Source organism: Gopherus flavomarginatus, chromosome 7 (assembly GCF_025201925.1).
Source record: "Gopherus flavomarginatus isolate rGopFla2 chromosome 7, rGopFla2.mat.asm, whole genome shotgun sequence".
Taxonomy (NCBI): domain Eukaryota; kingdom Metazoa; phylum Chordata; order Testudines; family Testudinidae; genus Gopherus; species Gopherus flavomarginatus.
The window spans coordinates 88,302,177-88,320,388 of record NC_066623.1 but is presented as its reverse complement, the minus strand read 5'-3'; the positions used below and the strand labels follow the sequence as shown (position 1 = coordinate 88,320,388).

Here is an 18,212-nt window from a genome sequence, read left to right as displayed (position 1 = left end):
TCTTTTAAACACTGTTATAGTCCGAGCCTTCACAACCTCCTCAGGCAAGGAGTTCCATAAGTTGACTATGTTCTGTGAAGAACTTTCTTTTATACATTTTAATCCTGCTGCCCATTAATTTCATTTGGTGGCCCCTAGTTCTTGTATTACGGGAATAATTAAATAACTTTTCCTTATCTACTTTCTCCACAACACTCATGATTTTATATCTCTCTATCATATCCCCCCTTAGACTCCTCTTTTCCAAGCTGAAAACTCCTAGCCTCTTTAATCTCTCCTCATATGGGACCCGTTCCAAACCCCTAATCATTTTAGTTGCCCTTCTCGGAAACTTTTCTAGTGCCAGTATATCTTTTTTGAGATGAGGAGACCACATCTGTATGCAGTATTCAAGATGTGGGCGTACTATGGATTTATATACATCCAGTTTGCTTTTTTGACCGCCTCTGCACACTGCGTGGATGTCTTCAGAGAACTATCCACCATGACTCCAAGATTTTTTTCCTGATTAGTTGTAGCTAAATTAGCCCCCATCATATTGTATGTATAGTTGGGGTTATTTTTTCCAATGAGCATTACTTTACATTTATCCACACTAAATTTCATTTGCCATTTTGTTACCTAAGCACTTAGTTTTGTGAGATCTTTTTGAAGTTCTTCACAGTCTGCTTTGGTCTTAACTATCTTGAGCAGTTTAGTATCATCTGCTCAAGATAGTTGCCACCTCACTGTTTACCCCTTTCTCCAGATCATTTATGAATAAGTTGAATACGATTGGCCCTAGGACTTACCCTTGGGGAACACCACTAGTTACCCCCTCCATTCTGAAAATTTACCATTTATTCCTACCCTTTGTTCCCTGACTCTTAACCAGCTCTCAATCCATGAAAGGATCTTCCCTTTTATCCCCTCGTTAGATGGACAAGTTTTCTTTATAGCAGCTTGTCTGTGCCCAGATCCAAAAAACAAAGCAGGTAGTTTAATGTAGTATTCAGCGCTACAGAGATTAAAAAATTTGAACATGAGACTGCCGATTTTATTCAAAGTGCTTTCCACTGTTTTCTTTAAAAAAAAAAAAAAAAAAGTTGGGAAACTGGGGCACATAGCAGGTTAAGTGACTGTGTGAAGTCACACAGCAAGTTCTTTTCAAGAGCAGAAAGAGAATCCAAATCTCCTGACTCCCAGTCCAGTGATATAGTGACACCATCTCACCTATTCCCAAATCAAATTTCAGCTATTTTAAGGAAAAGAGATACTGGTTTACAAAGCCGAGATTGACTAGAATATATCCATTTTTTTTAAAATGGAGATTAAAAATGAAGCCATTAGCACACTATAAACAATAGCAGCACCCATCTACTACTTCTGTGAACTGGAGAAAGCATGACAAGCAATACTAATCTTTTGTGGGAATAAACTATTTGGCAAAAGAAGAGGAATAATTACCAGCACTTGTAACTCAATTGAAGATTGTAACATTGTTAATCTTTGTAGCTCTACCTTCAATTCACTGTCATGTCATTAACAAACCATCTGCTAAGATATTACACTCAAAGTGCCAAATTCAGACTCAGACAACTCAGACACCCTATAGCTATATTTACTTCTTTTCTTTTGGTGGATGGGAGGAGGAGTTTGCTTCACAGGCTTCTTTGTACTAGAAGTGGCAATTCTCTACTGTTTACTGTTCTAACAAACACTTTTTCCACAAGCTCACATTATTGACCTTCCAGTTGCAAGATCTCTCTCTCCCTCACATGTTGACTTGCAACCACACATGAGCTGTGCAAGGTATACTCCAAATAACACATGGCACTACGCATACAAGTCTACACTAAGATACTAAAAAATGGATACCCAAAATTAGGCACCTCAGTCCATACGTAGGATCCTAAATGAGTAACCATATTCTCAAGAATGGTGCACAAACTCCTCCTACTGAACAATTACCTAACTTTAAATACCTGGTTTTGGAAATCTTATCCAATGGCCAGATTCTGACATTAGTTACACTGGTATAAATATGAACTAACACCATTTAACTGCAATGGAATTATTCTGTATATACAGTGATGTTACTGACATAAGAACACTCACGGTGGCCCATATTCTGACATCTCATACTTCTCTATGGTAGTCACTTCTACGTGCATGTTCACTACTTAACAGTATTTTCAAAGGTTGACGTGTACATCACTCACTTTTCGTTGCTTAACAGAGTCCAGTTTTATCAGCCAGTATGAAGCCACATTTGTTTTATGGTATTTCCAATTATCCATAATCTGAATTAGTTGAAAAACAAAAGATAAAAACAAATATCTATAAAGAGTGGAATTTGACATTTCCAGCAAAAATATTACATTGTTAAAATACTTCCATTGTTTAAAAACAATCCCAGCATTTTGTGTAAAAAATAATTAATTCTCTGTAAGAAATGGAAGAGTGTCTGCAAATTTAGGAAAAGAGGTAATGACTTTGAGCCAGATCCTGACCCCTGTTCTACCTGATGATGCCATTCTAGCAGTGCAAGCAAAAGCACAGGGGTGGGCACAGAGTTCAATATTATAGAACCATTGTTTATTCCAGTATATATGAAGCTTTTTTTGTATTTTTATTTTTCCTGGTTATATCTAAATATTAATGAACTATTAACATATCTTTTTTAATTTCTTGCTATTCTGCACCTTTGACTGTATTCCAGATAAGTATCTATTAACAATTTTGCCTCAAAGTAATTTAACACACCATCGCTTTGTTATCTGAACTCTTGCAATCTTGAGATTCTTATTTTCCCATAGATGTTTGCTAAGTGGCTTTACAAAGGACTTTGCAATAAGGAAGCATATTGTCATGCTTAATGTTATATCAGGACATGCCACTCAATAGAGTACATTTTGAAGAAAATGTTGAAGAGGCATTTTACTTTAGTTCAAAGTCTAGAAAACAAATAGCCTAGGGGGAGAAACCTATGAGTGAATTATTCAAGTTATGCCTCAGTACCTATCCAGGCAACACTCCCTTCGAAGGGCCAGATTCTGTGATCAGTTAGAACAGACCCAAAACTGGTAGATTTGGCTACCAGAGGATACAATGATGCAGAGCCACTGTTGTAGCCCCAATGTCACCCTCTTCTGGACCCACATTATAAGGGTGTTCACAGGGGAATGGAGGCAGTTATGCAGTACTCCTTTACCTTGGTAACCACTGACTGCTGGAAAAGGCCTTGGGAACCAGGGTCGCCTGGGGGGGCGCAAGTGGGACAATTTGCCCCAGGCCTCGCAGGGGCTCCGCGAGCCACTCCGGGTTTTCAGTGGCACTTCAGCAGCGGGTCCTTCACTCGCTCCGAGTCTTCCGCTGCACTGAAGGAGCCACCGACGAAGACCCAGAACAAGTGAAGGATCCATCTCTGAAGTGTTGCCGAAGCCTCGGAGTGCTGCCCGGAGAGTACAAGTGCCGCAAGTGGCGGGGAAAAAAAAAAAGCCGCGATCAGCGGCACTTAGGCTGCTCTACCACCGACACTTCATTCTTCGGCTGCGGGTCTTTCCCTCCGAGAGGGACCCGCCACTGAATTCCCACCAAAGACCTGGCCCTGCCTCAGGCCCCTGAATACTCTGGGCAGCCCTGTTGGGAACAACCAAGAGCCAGCATGGCTCAAAGTTGGTTTAGATATTATGGGTAGATGCTTCAAAAGCATCTAAGTCACTTGGGAGCCTAAGTCTCACTGACTTTCAATAGGACTCAGGCTCCTAAATCACTGAAGTGCTTTTCAAAATTTTACCCAATATTATCACCCAAGTCACCCAATTTCCCAGGAGCAAAGCCAGAGATTCTGCTGAGCCTATTTGACACGAGGCTCATGGCAATTGTTATATGGATTCACTTAATGCAGAAGGCAGGTTCTTCGCTAGTTATGCTGTACAGTCAGTGAAGGTGTTTTAAAGGATCCATGTGGCTCAAAAAGTCTCTCAGGCTCACAGCCCCATTCCACAGCTTATCCAGGGAGAAAATAGGAGCCTATCAAGCTGAATTTTTGCATACTTACTCACATACACCTCAAATAGCAATTAGGAACAAAGGGAGCTCTCAAATTAGACTATACAGGGAGCCTTTCCTATCACAGCAATTGGCGTAACAGGCCTTGCACTCCTCTTCAGTGATCAAGAATTAGGCGAGGCCCCACACATACCAGGGAATTTTGTTTTTCAGATGGCCTGTAGATTAAACCCTACCAAATTCATGGTCCATTTTGGTCAATTTTATGATCATAGGATTTTTTAAATCATAAATTTCATGATTTCACCTATTTATATCTGAAATTTCACAGTATTGTAATTGTAGGGGTCCTGACCCAAAAGAAGTTGTGATGGGGTCGTAAGTTTATTGTTGGGGGAAGGGGTTGCAGTATTGCTTCCCTTCCATCTGCACTGCTGCTAGTGGTGGCTCTGCCTTCAGAGCCAGGCAGCTGGAGAGTGGTGGTGACTGCTGACCAGAAGCCCAACTCTGAAAGCAAAGCCACAGCCAGCAGCAGCGCAGAAGGAAAGATGGCATGGTATGGCATCACCACCCTTACTTCTGCGCTGCTGCTGGCAGAGCATTGCCTTCAGAGCTGGTCATCTGGCCAACAGCCACTGGTTTCTGGCAGCACAGCTCTGAAGGCAGTGCAGAAGTAAAGGTGGCAACAATGTGAATACCCCCATCCCCCAAAATAACCTTGCAACTCCCTTTTGGGTCAGGATCCCCAGTTTGAGAAATGTTGGTCTCCCCATGAAATCTGTACAGTATAGGGTAAAAGGACACAAAAGACTAAATTTCATGGGGGGGATACCAGATTTCATGGTCCGTGACATGTTTTTCATGGCTGTGAATTTGGTAGGGTCCTACCCATAGACTGACCAATGTTTGTCTCATGCCTGTGCTTCTGGGTCACACACAGGAATGAAGTCCTAGAGCTATAGTCAGTAGAGCTGCTCCAAACTCAGAATTTCCATTCTGTTTGAAATTCAGAAATTTTGAAAAAGTTTTTGTTTTCAGAAGGAAAACTGGAAATTTTGAAATTTCCCACAAAAAAAAAGTTTTAAAAAATTGTTTCAGAAATCTCTCTTTTATATGCAAGTTTGTGGGGTATCTTTGCCCTCTCAGAGAGGCTGGATTACTATATGAAGCCAGTATCAATGGCCATTCAGGATTTGCATGGCCCAGAAGGCAGTGGACATTTCAAAATGGATAGCATCTGGAGTCAGGACGCGCTTTGCATACATCTTCATCATAACAAAGAAAACTGCCTGTGCAGCCCCTACCAATAACAATGAAAGCTGCTCAATTCCCCTGCAAGTGGACTGCTGACTGAACCAGGATACATTTGGTTTAATCTGCAACATGTTAACATGCGTATGTTACAACTTTGCCAGACAAGAGCAGAACAAAACATTGCTATTTACTTTTTTCACTGTTAAACTGATGTTTATTTCTTTGCTCTTCGGCATTTTCAATGTTTTTCCAATCCGCACTTTGTCTCTCCCAGCATCTCTTCAAATTTGGTACTATTTTCTTTTAAGATTCCCCTTTACTGTTTAGCATCAAGCACAGTATTCATCTCTTATTCTTCCACCTCCTTTCATATTCTTCTTTGTTACATGCCAACTACTAAGGCTCAGAAGAACGTTAGATAAAAGGAAAAGCCAAGCCGGCAAACTGAAGGAGCCAGCAAGGATGCAAATGGTATTCCTGGCACTCGTACTCAGGCTTTTACTTCACCTTATTACGTACCTTTCTGAGTTCCTTAGCATGCCTATTCAGGGGTAGTGATAAAACATGTTACAATCTGTACTCACATTCTAGGAAAGATAACAATTAATTGTAACATTCTTCTGTGCTTACTTAAAAGTTTGCACTTTAACAGGACAAACCTCCACAATTATAAACTTAAGTTACTCAGTCTTCCTAATTCTAAATGTTCGTCACATTTTAGAAAGTCTGAAGAATGATTTCAGTGTTGTTCTTTTAAGGTCAGGTAGAATGTAGAAATCTGAGCTTTTGGAATCCTCTGATTTATGGATTCCATGAGCTACAAGGCCACAGGAGCTCATGAATCATTAGATGTACATTTTATTTTCCCAAGTTCACAGGGGCTTAATATAAAACAGTAAGTGTCCTGTGATGCATCTTCCTCATTGATCGATACTTACATTTTCTATAATTAATTCTGCCTCTTCCTCTGTTTTTCCTGGGAACTTGATCCTCATATCATTGAAAATGAACAGTGTCTCTCTTGTCAATGCCTCTTCTTGCTCTTTTGTTCTCTATTGAAGCAAAGACTCAGTCAAAAATTGATATGGAATTCATTTAGTACAGAGTTAGTGATTTCATGTGTATCTTTTATGTGAAAGATATTTTAATGGTAAAAAAATATTTATTCCCAAACGGAGGAAAATAAATAGATTTTTTAAAAAGAATGTAAACGGTATATGTATACAATACATACACTCTATGTGTACATTAACATATATAAGTATTGACTAGAACTTGTAAAAAACACTGCAAGAGAAGTGAAGTCTGAAGGTAAATTTGTTTCAGACAGATGAGCAAAATCTGCTCTATATTTACAATATTCCCCATTTAAAATATACAGTGCAAACACAACAAACTTAAATGTAACTATTATTTTATGAACAAAGAGGATTCTCTATGCAGCCACTAACAAACAACCTCACAGAACTCTACCACTGCACCTCCAAGAGAGCTGAGACATCCCTTGCTATCCAGTCTCGCATCTCAATTGAGCACAAGTTGCCAGTCATGAAATCATACCAAACTTCCAGCACAGATTCTGTAAATTAAAGGGTAAAATCCTGCTAAAGTCAATAAAAGTGTTGCCATTGACTTCATGGGGCCAGGATTTCAATCTCAAGTTATGAATGTTTTTGATCAATATTGAGATGAGCCTGTGTGACAGATAGCTAAGATTGTCTAAGATGTTCTAGTTCCCTGAGGATGGTGCTATAGGGTCAGAATTAAGGTTGTTTGAGATAGATAGATAGATATTTCATAACTCTGCTTCTGCATACTTCCAAATGTTCGGTGGCTTGGGATGGGGCTTGATTTTATCTTTGTTAAAAAGATGAACATTAATTTAGAATTTCCAGGCTTTCTAACATCTGTGGATTTTGAGGGAAGTACAGCTCTTAATCTCTTAAGGGCTTTCCTTGGCTGAAATAAGTGATAGATACTTTAAAGCTTAACAACATAATTTTGCCATATAATATATAATAATTTGGGTCTGAAATAAAGAGGCATCTAATGCCTCTTGTTTATTTCTATTTATAATTCTGGGTTTGTAACTCAAGTATAGGTTGTTTTTCCATATTTAGGTTCCATATCTTTGATTTAAAAACCAAATGCATAATCTAATTAATGGTAATATAAATCACTAAAAACATACTTTCTTCTCACTATTCAAATGGCTGATAAACATACACTTTCCAAATAATTTATTTTGAGCATACTAAAAAGTTATGGATTATCCTTTTAAAATTTTTACTCCATCAGCAATATACGGTATATTATTCTTGGCTGCAAAAACAATCATACAGTACTGTGTGTGGAACTCAGTCCATAAAGATATCATTAAATCTTTCCCACTGCTATTCTGTAAGTAACTTTATTTGCATGATTTTAAGGACTATGACCCCAGTTTTGTCACAGAAACAAGGACTTTCTGTAATATAAGATCTCTGCCAGTAGTTGAAGCTTTCTCAATGAAAAAGTTAAGCTGGTTTCTTATTTATGTTTATTTAAATGAGTAGCTCATTTTCAGTGGCATATTGTGATAGACTCATTTTAATGTCTCAGTAATTTGTATTTGATATAGATCAGAATTAATGTGAAGAGAGAAGTCTATACTAGCCCTGTAACAATAAATTCTCAGTGTATGTCTTCATGATAAAAAGGAGCTTTTTTAACCTCGAATTACCTAATATGAAGGGAAACATTCTTAACATTTTGTCTGTAGACATAAATTAATACCTTTATAATCCAGTTAGTTGAATTTAAAATTGTTAAACTGTATGTACAAAAGATAGTCAGGGATGGTTTACATCACATCAGCTAACTCAGGGCTGGTCCACACAACGGGGGTGGAATCGATCTTAGATACGCAACTTCAGCTACGTGAATAACGTAGCTGAAGTCGAATATCTAAGATCGGATTACTCACCCATCCACACCGCGCGGGATCGATGTTCGTGGCTCTCCCTGTCGATTCCGGAACTCCGTTGGGGTTGATGGAGTTCCGGAATTGATATAAGCGCGCTCGGGGATTGATTTTAACCCGCCGATACGGCGGGTAGTCTGGACGTAGCCTGAGTTTTTAAAAAAAAGAACCTTTTTTCATCTTCTAGACAGAGCCCCAGAGGCAGCAGGCAACAAACTTTTTGCCAAATTAAAAATTTTGGTTAGGGTGAGTAAATGTTAGAAAGGTTAATTAGCATTCCAAAATAATTTCTCACAACAACAGACATTCCTCTGATAGGGAAAGTGATTGCATATGTGGACTGAAAGTGCCCATTTTAATTAACCTATCTCCAAAAGATTATCTGGGGGGTGAAAAGATATAAAGGGGACTGGAAAACAGGAATTGAAATGGTTTAGCTACAGCACTTAATATACTCCTGAATTAATTTGGGGACAGATCCCTGGGAACACCACTTTGGCATATGTGGGGCATGCAGCACATTGCAGAAACCTGTAAGGAATAACGGAACCAAAGAGGGTGATCTCAAATAGGCTGGACAGAGAGGGGAGAAATCCAACTCTAGGACTGTAAGGCTGTTACTACACTGCAACAAACCACAAAAAAAATAATGAACCTACCTATTTTAATTCCTGCCATGTGTAAAACTATATATGTGGTGAAAACCCTTTTAATCTGATCTTCCATTTATTTTTAAATACATCTTGTTTTTAGTTAGGCCACTTGAGCTTTAAGGCTTGTCTACTTAGGGATGCATTTCAAAATGGGGAAAAGCTTTGTCTTCATTTGGGGGAGAAAGTGTGTTGTTACACTGAGACAGCTAATTGAAATTAGTTATGTCAATGTAAAATCCTAACAGAGACAAGGTCCTGTAGTTTTTAACTTTATATAGCTGGTTGAGGTAAATCCCAGGAGTGGATGCTATAGATTTTACCTCAGCCGGCTACATCAAGGTCAAAACTAGCTTTACCTTGTCAACTAGGTTTTTACGCCAAGATAGGTTTCTCAATGTATACACATACCTCTTGTTGCAGGGAAGATATAGCCTAAGTCTTACTAATGCAAGCCCTGCTTTACTCCAATGCAATGTCACTATACAGGGGATTTATACTGATGTTGAAACACCAGCACAGTTCTGCCAGTGTAAAAATTCTTAGGTAGATAAGCCCTTATATTGTTTGGGAAATCAATAATCCCAAATTATTCACAAAGCCTGTCCTGGAGAAGAGAAAAACCGTCCATCTTTTAGACATAGTGCAGGAAGGGTGTTTGGAGCTCAGGATTCTCAGTCACAAGGGCACAGACTAAGAAGTCTTTTCCCATAAGTTGTGGTGTTTGCAGGGCTGCAATCTAATGGATGCCCTGGAAACATGAAAGAATCACTGCAAGAGCTAATTTTAAGGAACATAAAGGTACAGCAGTCCAGTACTCCTGAGATTCTATTAAAACACAAGCTACTTCAGTACCTCAGGATTTCTGACATTGTATCAAGAAAACTAGTAATGTAGTAGGAAAATTACTATTATGCACCAAGATGACAACAGTACTTTGTTGAAAGAAATTCAAAATCTTATTGAAGCATTATTACACAAAGCAATACTGCAATGCACTTTTTAGATAAATAAAACACATTGTTGTATTTATTAACTTACCCCTGAAGAGTGTACTGTGCCCAGACTGGCAGTATTACACATTCTGACTGAAGATGAATTACGATTTAAAGAATGGGACCTATTCATTGACGATGGACGTGGCATTTGCACTGCAGGTTTGGCTGAAAAGGGACGTTGCTCAGCGGCTTGTGACTGCATGGCGAAGATTGATATTGAACGAGGACAGCTTACAGAACGCCTTATAGGACCTGTGGATGATGTGGAGGGTGAATATGATGGAGTTTTTATATTTTTAATTAAAGGTTTCCAGTGTAATCTGCCTGAAGTCAAAGACAAGGCAGGACATAATTACTTTCCGTCCATTTACTGTATATTCCTCTGTCATTACTGACTAGAGAACATGTCTATTGGAAATCATAAGGTTCTCCAGTAATAAATGCTTTATGCAACCCATAAAAGTACCCATTCCTGCCCCCAAATCAGTCTTCTTCAGTTAGGCTCAAATCCTCTCCCAGGTACAATACATTTGTCAAAGTGTGCACGCATCTTGCAGTTCAGTAAGATGGAATGTGAGCAGAGGATTTGGGGGAAGAGAGTAGGGACTTTGGCTTTTCTGGACAGCAGTACTACACTGATCCTCTACATTTTAGGCCTTCTGCAGCCCATAATAAAAATAAGATTCTGTTACAAAACAATTTTTGGCAGCAGTACCATATGCAAACATAACTACAGTGCTATAAGATGACAATTTCAATGCAATACTTCTGAACTGTATACTAGAAAACACAAATAACATATTGTACAAACCATGTCAGCACTTTAATATTCAATGTTACACTGTCTAGCTATTGTTCTACTTATTTACCTGGAAAGTGACCCATATATAAATCTTACCTTCTGCACTTCCTTAGATAGATTTTTTTATTTCCCAACAAAATCATGTTTAACAGAAATGAAAAACCACAACAACAAAGAATAAATTTGATGGCAACTTTGTCAGAAGTAATGAAAACACAGAGGAGCATACACAACACATCCAATAGTAGCTAACGTTCATCCTTTTCTTTAGTAAATAGTAACCTGGCAGCAAGTCATGCATAGGTTATTTTGATACAGCTTTTCTATCAAGCTGGAACTGGGTTTTAAAGAAGAAGAATTAAAAAAGCTAATTTGTGAATCCAGATGGCTTAATGCCAAGGTTCAGTCGATCAATTTTCAGGCATAAAAAACTTTGTCACTGTTAAGTTCTGCAGCACAGGAATATCTTATATGATTTTTGTGCACATTATTTTTAATCAAAATTATGATCATTCACTTACTGGATCGCTCTAATAATTTATACTTGTTTTCTTCAAGCTCATATGACACTTTCATCTCTTTTTTCTCATTGTGATCTTCCTTTTCAGTTTCCTCTTCCCATTCTGATGTGTTGCTGCTGCTGTCACAGCTACTCTCACTACTGTAGTTCCTCTGTTTTTTTAAAGTCTGTGAACTTTCTGGCATAGAAGACAGGGGCTAATATAAAAAAAACAAAATGTATAGTAAATTCCTTCATTGCCCAAAAGGAGCATATGTAGGCCTTTATTCAGGAAAGCACATAAGCACATGCTTCAGGTTTTACTGAAGTAAACCTGAAGTATGTGCTTTCCGCAACTGGGGACTTAATACTCTTTTTCTCTCACACTCACTGATGGCAGAAATACGTGTTATGGTAATTGGTTTATTATGTCCCACAATACCAAGTATGTTATGAAGGGATTTTTAATTGTACAGTTCACACATCTAATTTCTATAAGGTAGTATAAGTCAATGATGTAATATCATTTTTTATAGATTTTAGTCACCACATATGTTTCTAATACAGTAGCTTGAGCTATACCTTACCAATGACAGTAACATGAAGACAATAAGCACAGCAGACAACTCTGGTCAATGCAGTTTTGAAAGAGAAAATAAAAACATAATGGTTTTAAAAACAGAAGCAGAGAGAAAAGAGCATGCTCCACTAGCATCACTTTGGTGCTCCATGTGCATATGGGATCATATACCATTTGGTAATTAATCTTGCACTATCATAAAAAGAATTGGGAGATAAGAAAAAAACAGCAGGAGACTGAGAAACAGCTGTAGAAACAGTAAGCGCAGGCTGAGAATTCACCTTCTTCCACCAACCATGAAGCAGACAGAAAGCAGGAACATCAGTGCTAATAATCCCCTCTGTTATATTTGTCACCACAAGAGGTCTCATATTGTTCTTTTTTTCTGGTAATTAACCATTTTCTCAGTTGAACAGCCATATGATGTCTATATGTCTGCTTTCCAATGACTACTAACGGTAAGGCAGATGCTTATACCATATTGTCACTATCTCATCTTCCTATTCGCATATTGGATAGCAAATTAAGCTTATAAAGCAAAAGTTAACATGGTAACTGAATTTGTTTTGGGGAAGGTCATAGTCATGCTGAAAAATATTTCAGCATTAATTTAAAATGTTATATGCCTTAATACTATGGTGATGGGCAGCAGTACAAACCCCACTAAATAGTACTCAGGTAGCATGTACTTTGCAAATAGACACCTCTTTTCAAAGACTTTTCTCTGTAAAGGTCAGGTGAAAAATTTCTAATAGCAACCTGTCAGGCATAGTATGCTTACCTTAATCCAAACCAGCTAAGAGACTGTGGAAGAAATGTACTGTAGGGTGACCAGATGTCCTGATTTTATAGAGACAGTCCAGATATTTGGGGCTTTGTCTTATATAGGCACTTATTACCTCCCACCCCCTGTCCTGATTTTTCACACTTGCTGTCTGGTCACGCTAGTGCTCTGCCATTGTATGGGCTTGGTAATTATCCAAGTTAAATGAAATATGTTTTGAGGGTAACACTTCCTTGTCACAAGGACCAATTTAGGTACATTATTGGGTCGGTACTTTTTCAAAAACAGATTTCTAAACAGAAAGTACCTTCCCTGGGTCAATTAACGAAGAAGAGTTTTCAGAAATACAAGAAAAAGTTGAAGACAAAAATGTAAAAACAAAAAGAATTTCAAAGAAATTTAGGAAAAACACAAATGACAGAGCTCATTTGGCTGAAAGTGATCTCTTATGGATCATCTGGACCTTTTCTCTGCATCACGGCAAGATTGATTTCAACATTCCTAAAACATCTATGATAAATGAACAACAGATCTAGTTTTAAAGGCTGCAGTAAATGTGATTTGCCAACCTTCCTCGACAACTTATTCCATTGCTTAGTAATTCTAATTATTAGAAAATACTTCCCGATTCCTATATCTAAATTGTCCCTATTTAAACCCATTCTGTTTTGTTCCACAAGAACAAAAAAATGACAATTACTAATCTCCTCTAAAAACCTGGTATTTTGTAGTTTAAACTTTTTTATTCTTGTAAACACACTGTACAAAGAACAGTGCAACAAAATGAACATGAGGAAATAAACCTTCCAGTGTGTGTGAGGCACCTTCTTGAGGCTTTTAAATTATCCACCCCCAGTTAGAAAAAAGAATTGAAATCTTGGGGCTAGAGAGTGTTCTCTGGTGCATGAGCCAGAGAGTTAACCCATTTGCTTACAAACTCCCTTTAAGTTTAAGGAGTTTCTTGCAGAAATTCCTTTAATATAAATGGGGTATGCATAGATCCCTTTTTAGGTCCCAATCCTGCATACAGATCCACCCATATGGACTCTCACTCTTGTGTAAGGTTCCACTACAAGATCAGGTCTATAGTTAGCATTGTTTTTTGCAAGGAATTGCAGTCCCAGATTTGTACATAATGTTTTGAGGAACAGAAAATGCTGTGAAGATTTTCTATTCCTTTACACACACACAAATCGAGATGAGTTCAAACACCTAAAATATGAGCTTTTCTAAACTGGGTTATGAGTTAGAAGGATTGCAGAATGTAGGCAAATAAATAATTTAGGCTTGATAATACAGTAATTAATCTTTGCTGACTGGTGAGAAGATGAATTTAATGCAATGGGCTTCGTATGATCTATGTGCACTATCAGCAGAAACTATGCTAAAACTAATACATATTTCTCTTAAAATTTGATTCTGGATATGAAACATCCTCTGTAGCAGGATGACACACTTTTTGTAGTACATCAGGTCACACACACATAATAATCATAATTAATACTCTGAACTTCCAGAGTGCCTTTCATGCCGTGACCTCAAAGTTCCTTAAAGACATTAATAAATTAAGGCTCACAACACCCCTTTGAGATAGGCTAAGAATATAAAGCAGTGGTGGGCAACCTGCGGCCCGTTTCTTTACATTTGCACGGCCGTCCGCAGCTCCCAGTGGCCTTGGTTCACCGTTCCTGGCCAACGGGAGCTGTGGGAAGCAGAGGCCAGCATGTCCCTGGGAATTTAGTTGGCAGATCACAATTTCCTGGGCCCAGATCTTCACCCCTACTGCAACCCAAAAAAACCTATACAAAGGAGCTCTGAGAAAGAAAATTCCTACAAGAATCCCTACACGTAGCTCCTCCTTTATAATTCCATTTGAAGTCGTGGTTTGCCCCCTCATAGATGGGCCAAGGAGCTCACCTCCAAATCTCTTGAGCTTAAGCTCCACAAGGCTGGAGGGGAACAATATGCATGTACCTTTTATCCAACTCATCCACTGCTGCCTGCAGCTTGCCTAGCCTAATCATCTTTGGCACAAATTAATTTAAAAATTAGTCAAACACCTTGGGTCCTCGTTGCCTGGTGGATTTTCCCATCAGTTTTTCATCATCTAGTTCACATTGCTCCAGAAGATCCAAAATGTCTTCCTCCTGCAAATGTGAATGTGTCTAGGATTAATGAAAAGCGATGTAATTAAAAATGACAGTTCAAAACAGATCCCACCTTTCCTCCAAAGGTAAAGTGGCAGCTTGGATTGAGATTTAAAAGTGGTTTTCTGATTAAATAATCACTATACATCTGTATGTGCACGAACAGGTATTCACATGCTTCCAAAGACTATTTTAATAAAATAATAACATCTTGATATTAAATTCTTTCCTCTGATGTACGCCATTCCAGGGGAAATCAATTATACCTGCAAGAGTGCAAGCTGAATTTGGCCTGTATAGTTTGTTAATAGCTATTTGTGTGAATGGTTGGACATAATCTTCTGTTAGACTGCTGGCTGATATGTTCTTGAAAAGGTTATTTCCCCTAACTTTGTAATAATTTCTCAGATTTGAACAATGACTTCTAAATCATGATAATTTGGCCATTTCAAATATATCCATTCCTCAAGTGGCTATCTCTAGGAATTTCCCCTGAGCTAGGGGGATCCCTGAGGGCCATAAAGATAGTGGAGCTGGTTCTATGACAGTTGTTGTCCCACCCAGCTATAGTGGGCATCCCTGAGCAGGCTGGGACCATTATAGGGGGAGAAAGAAGGCAATTAACATTAGGCAGAGTTGTTTTTATGGGGATTTATGCCACGGTTTAGTTTGGCCATGGGTCAGGCTGAGGATCAAGAAAATGGAAAAGTGGCTTAAAGCCACTTGTCCTATCTCCACCCTGGGTCTTATGTCCAGCGCAGTTAAGCCAGACTCAGGAATTTGACCAACAAGCTACATGAAGAACAATAATAAAACTACAGAAAAATTGTGAAGTGTTATTAATGACACATGAGCAAAGATGATTCAAACCTGATTCAAAACTTCATGCTGGGTCATGGAATTCCAAGATATATAACTTTAAAGCCAATACTTCTGCACACTAGTACCTTCATTCTTTTCAAAGGGTTATTCAACTCCCGCTGAAGTGAAGCTGCTCTCCCTGCAAGGAAGGTCTGGAAAGTAATGGCTAACAAACTCTCATATTTTTCAAGTAGCAGCTTATCATCAGGAGGGTAAATTCGCCTACAATTAGAAAAAATGAAATGGAGACAAGAGTAAAACATAAAGTTGAGCTACTGACCACCCAAGGAATACAACTAAAGTAACTAATTTACAAAGCTTGTTATGTAGGAGATTTATTTAGTCTGTAATTATTATTAAATGCATATTGTGAATAAGACTCTCTCACCTAAGTTTAGCTCAGTGGACATATACATGCTTTAGCCAGCAACTGGCTGCTTTAAAAAAAGAGAAAGACAGACAGACTGTGCAGGTTCTTCTACAGAAATATCATGACTGAGTCTTGGAATACTCACTGAAATTTCAACTTCAGATGTGAATGAGGCATGAAACATTAACAAAATGCTGTATTCAGAGGCATGAAATATTTTGTTTTGGAAACAAAGCAATACAAAAGAATTGAAAATCTTACTGATTAACTACTATGCTTTTATGGGCCTGCTATAAATTAAATCTTAGAGATGTGCTGCATTACCCCAGTAACCCTTTCAACATAATGGACAGGAACATTCACTATTAGAAAAACACTATCTAACAAAGATGGAGAGTGGCTCCGATTTTCCATTACAGCAGCTATGACCATTATTCTTTACAACTGTGGGTAGGGAGATTATGACAATGCAAAACTAGGACTGAGTGATTTATGCACATTTACAAAGAAACAATTGGCTCTGAAGAGAATCATCCCTAATCTACTTGTCAGGAAAAACTGAAGCATAGCCAGAGACCGTAAAACCTGGTGACTAATTTCTAACCTACAGTAAGTGGGCAAATAGATTATAATCAGTCAGCATCATGTAACTGGTATATGTTGACTTGGGTCTATGGCTTGAGCTGTGTCCACACTTCAAAATGACAGGGCTTGGACCAGAGTCACAGTGGCACTCAGCCTTGGACCCACATCCTGCTCCTGTGTGCTTACTTACCCAAGTCAGAAAGGTTTGTGTGTGGACAGTAAGGGGGCTTGGGCTCAAACCTGAATCTTCACTGTAAACCCAGGCTCAGATTCCATTCCATAATGAAAGATGCAGTTCCAGCAACTGTAAGCCTGGGTTTACAATGCAGTGTGCACGCTCAAGTGTAGACTTGGAAACACAAACTCCGTAAGTGCAGGTCCCACAAATGGAGGTTTACAGTGCAGTTTAGACATACACTAAGTCTTGTGAATTTTGTAAAAGGATCGCTCCCCTTTTGCCTGCTCACAATTTTTGGCTCCCTGAAAAACTACCTCTTGCAGTGACCTTCATTCAGATGGGGAAGAGCGATCATGTTCTCACTAGACTTAATTAATATAATCCAGGCATCTGCCAGAGAAGATTGCTGGAGAGCAATCTGTAGCACTCCCTTATCCAGTGGTTGGACAAATGGTCTTCTTTCCCAGCTGTATGTGAAAAAACCTTTTGGTTTTCAGTTTTCATAGAATAGTGTTAGTCTAGAGTCACACATATTAGTTTAAAACAAACATAGTAGCTTTGGTTCAGTTATACTCTTGTACAGTTTCCTTTGCATGCTATGGTGAACATTCAATGATCTCAAACCAATGGAAAATTCTCCACTGGTCTAAAGCAAATTAAAAACTAGCATAATTCATAACCATGCAGCAGCTATACTTTGTGTGGGTTACAGACAAGGCTGTGTCAATGGAGAAATTAGGAGCAACCATAGAAGTTCCATAGAGAGCAAGGGAGAATTAGAGAGGACCAGGGTGCCCTTAGTGGGGGCCAGAAGTGCATCAGAGAAGGCAAGGGAAATAGCTAGTAGAAGCTTCCCCACTCTATCACAAACATTAATTTCATTTTTCTCGAAGGATCTCCAAAGCTTTAAGAGGACTGTGAGGGAGAGTGAGTGAATATAAGGTGTGAAGTCTCATTTCATGAAAAAGGCATCCTGAGCCAGTATGAATCTGTTGGTAAATTTTCTCCCATTAAAAAAAAAAAGAAAGCATTGAGACTATATTCTAATGCACAGATACTGGCATGCACAAAACCTCAGATAATTGATTTATGGAAACTCACTTGTATAATAAATTTGAATTTCTTATCAATATTTTCTTCAGTAAAAATGATAGAGTTGATCCCAAAATCAGTGAGAGTTATAGTTGCCTAACAGATGCTCTGTATTTCTCGGGATACTGCCTTATATTTATACATTGAGAAGATAGTCGGCCACATTCTGCTCTCAATTATACAGGTATTATATGATGCTAATAGTGTTTCTGTGCATTTAGATCAGTGAAAATGAGTGAAGAATCTGGTCCAAAGTGCTTTCTATTTCAGTGCAAGACAAAAGCAAAAGAAAATATGCCTTTCTGACTAATATAAAGAGAATTACACTCAAAGGTCTAAAACACGCCTGTCAATTGCATTTATTTATTGTACTTTACATACATAAACACATACTTTACACATATAAACAGACAATTAACTGTAAGGTCGAAGGAACAGTCAATTGTGATTGGAAATG

General features: G+C 38.4%; 1 protein-coding gene across 8 annotated transcripts in view; it reads right to left on the bottom strand.

The window, feature by feature from the left end:
• Window positions 1-18,212, bottom strand: part of TTLL7 (tubulin tyrosine ligase like 7) — a 127,510-nt gene that overhangs the window by 22,307 nt on the left and 86,991 nt on the right. For 7 of the 8 annotated variants that reach the window (XM_050963497.1, XM_050963503.1, XM_050963499.1 and 4 more), the window contains 6 exons: window positions 15,617-15,752; window positions 14,583-14,669; window positions 11,181-11,376; window positions 9,901-10,181; window positions 6,186-6,299; window positions 2,202-2,282 (listed from right to left, as the gene is read on the bottom strand). In XM_050963497.1, coding sequence (XP_050819454.1) covers window positions 2,202-2,282; window positions 6,186-6,299; window positions 9,901-10,181; window positions 11,181-11,376; window positions 14,583-14,669; window positions 15,617-15,752 — 895 coding nt within the window. The remainder of the gene's footprint in view (window positions 1-2,201; window positions 2,283-6,185; window positions 6,300-9,900; window positions 10,182-11,180; window positions 11,377-14,582; window positions 14,670-15,616; window positions 15,753-18,212) is intronic. The other variant, XM_050963498.1, reaches the window with a different exon arrangement.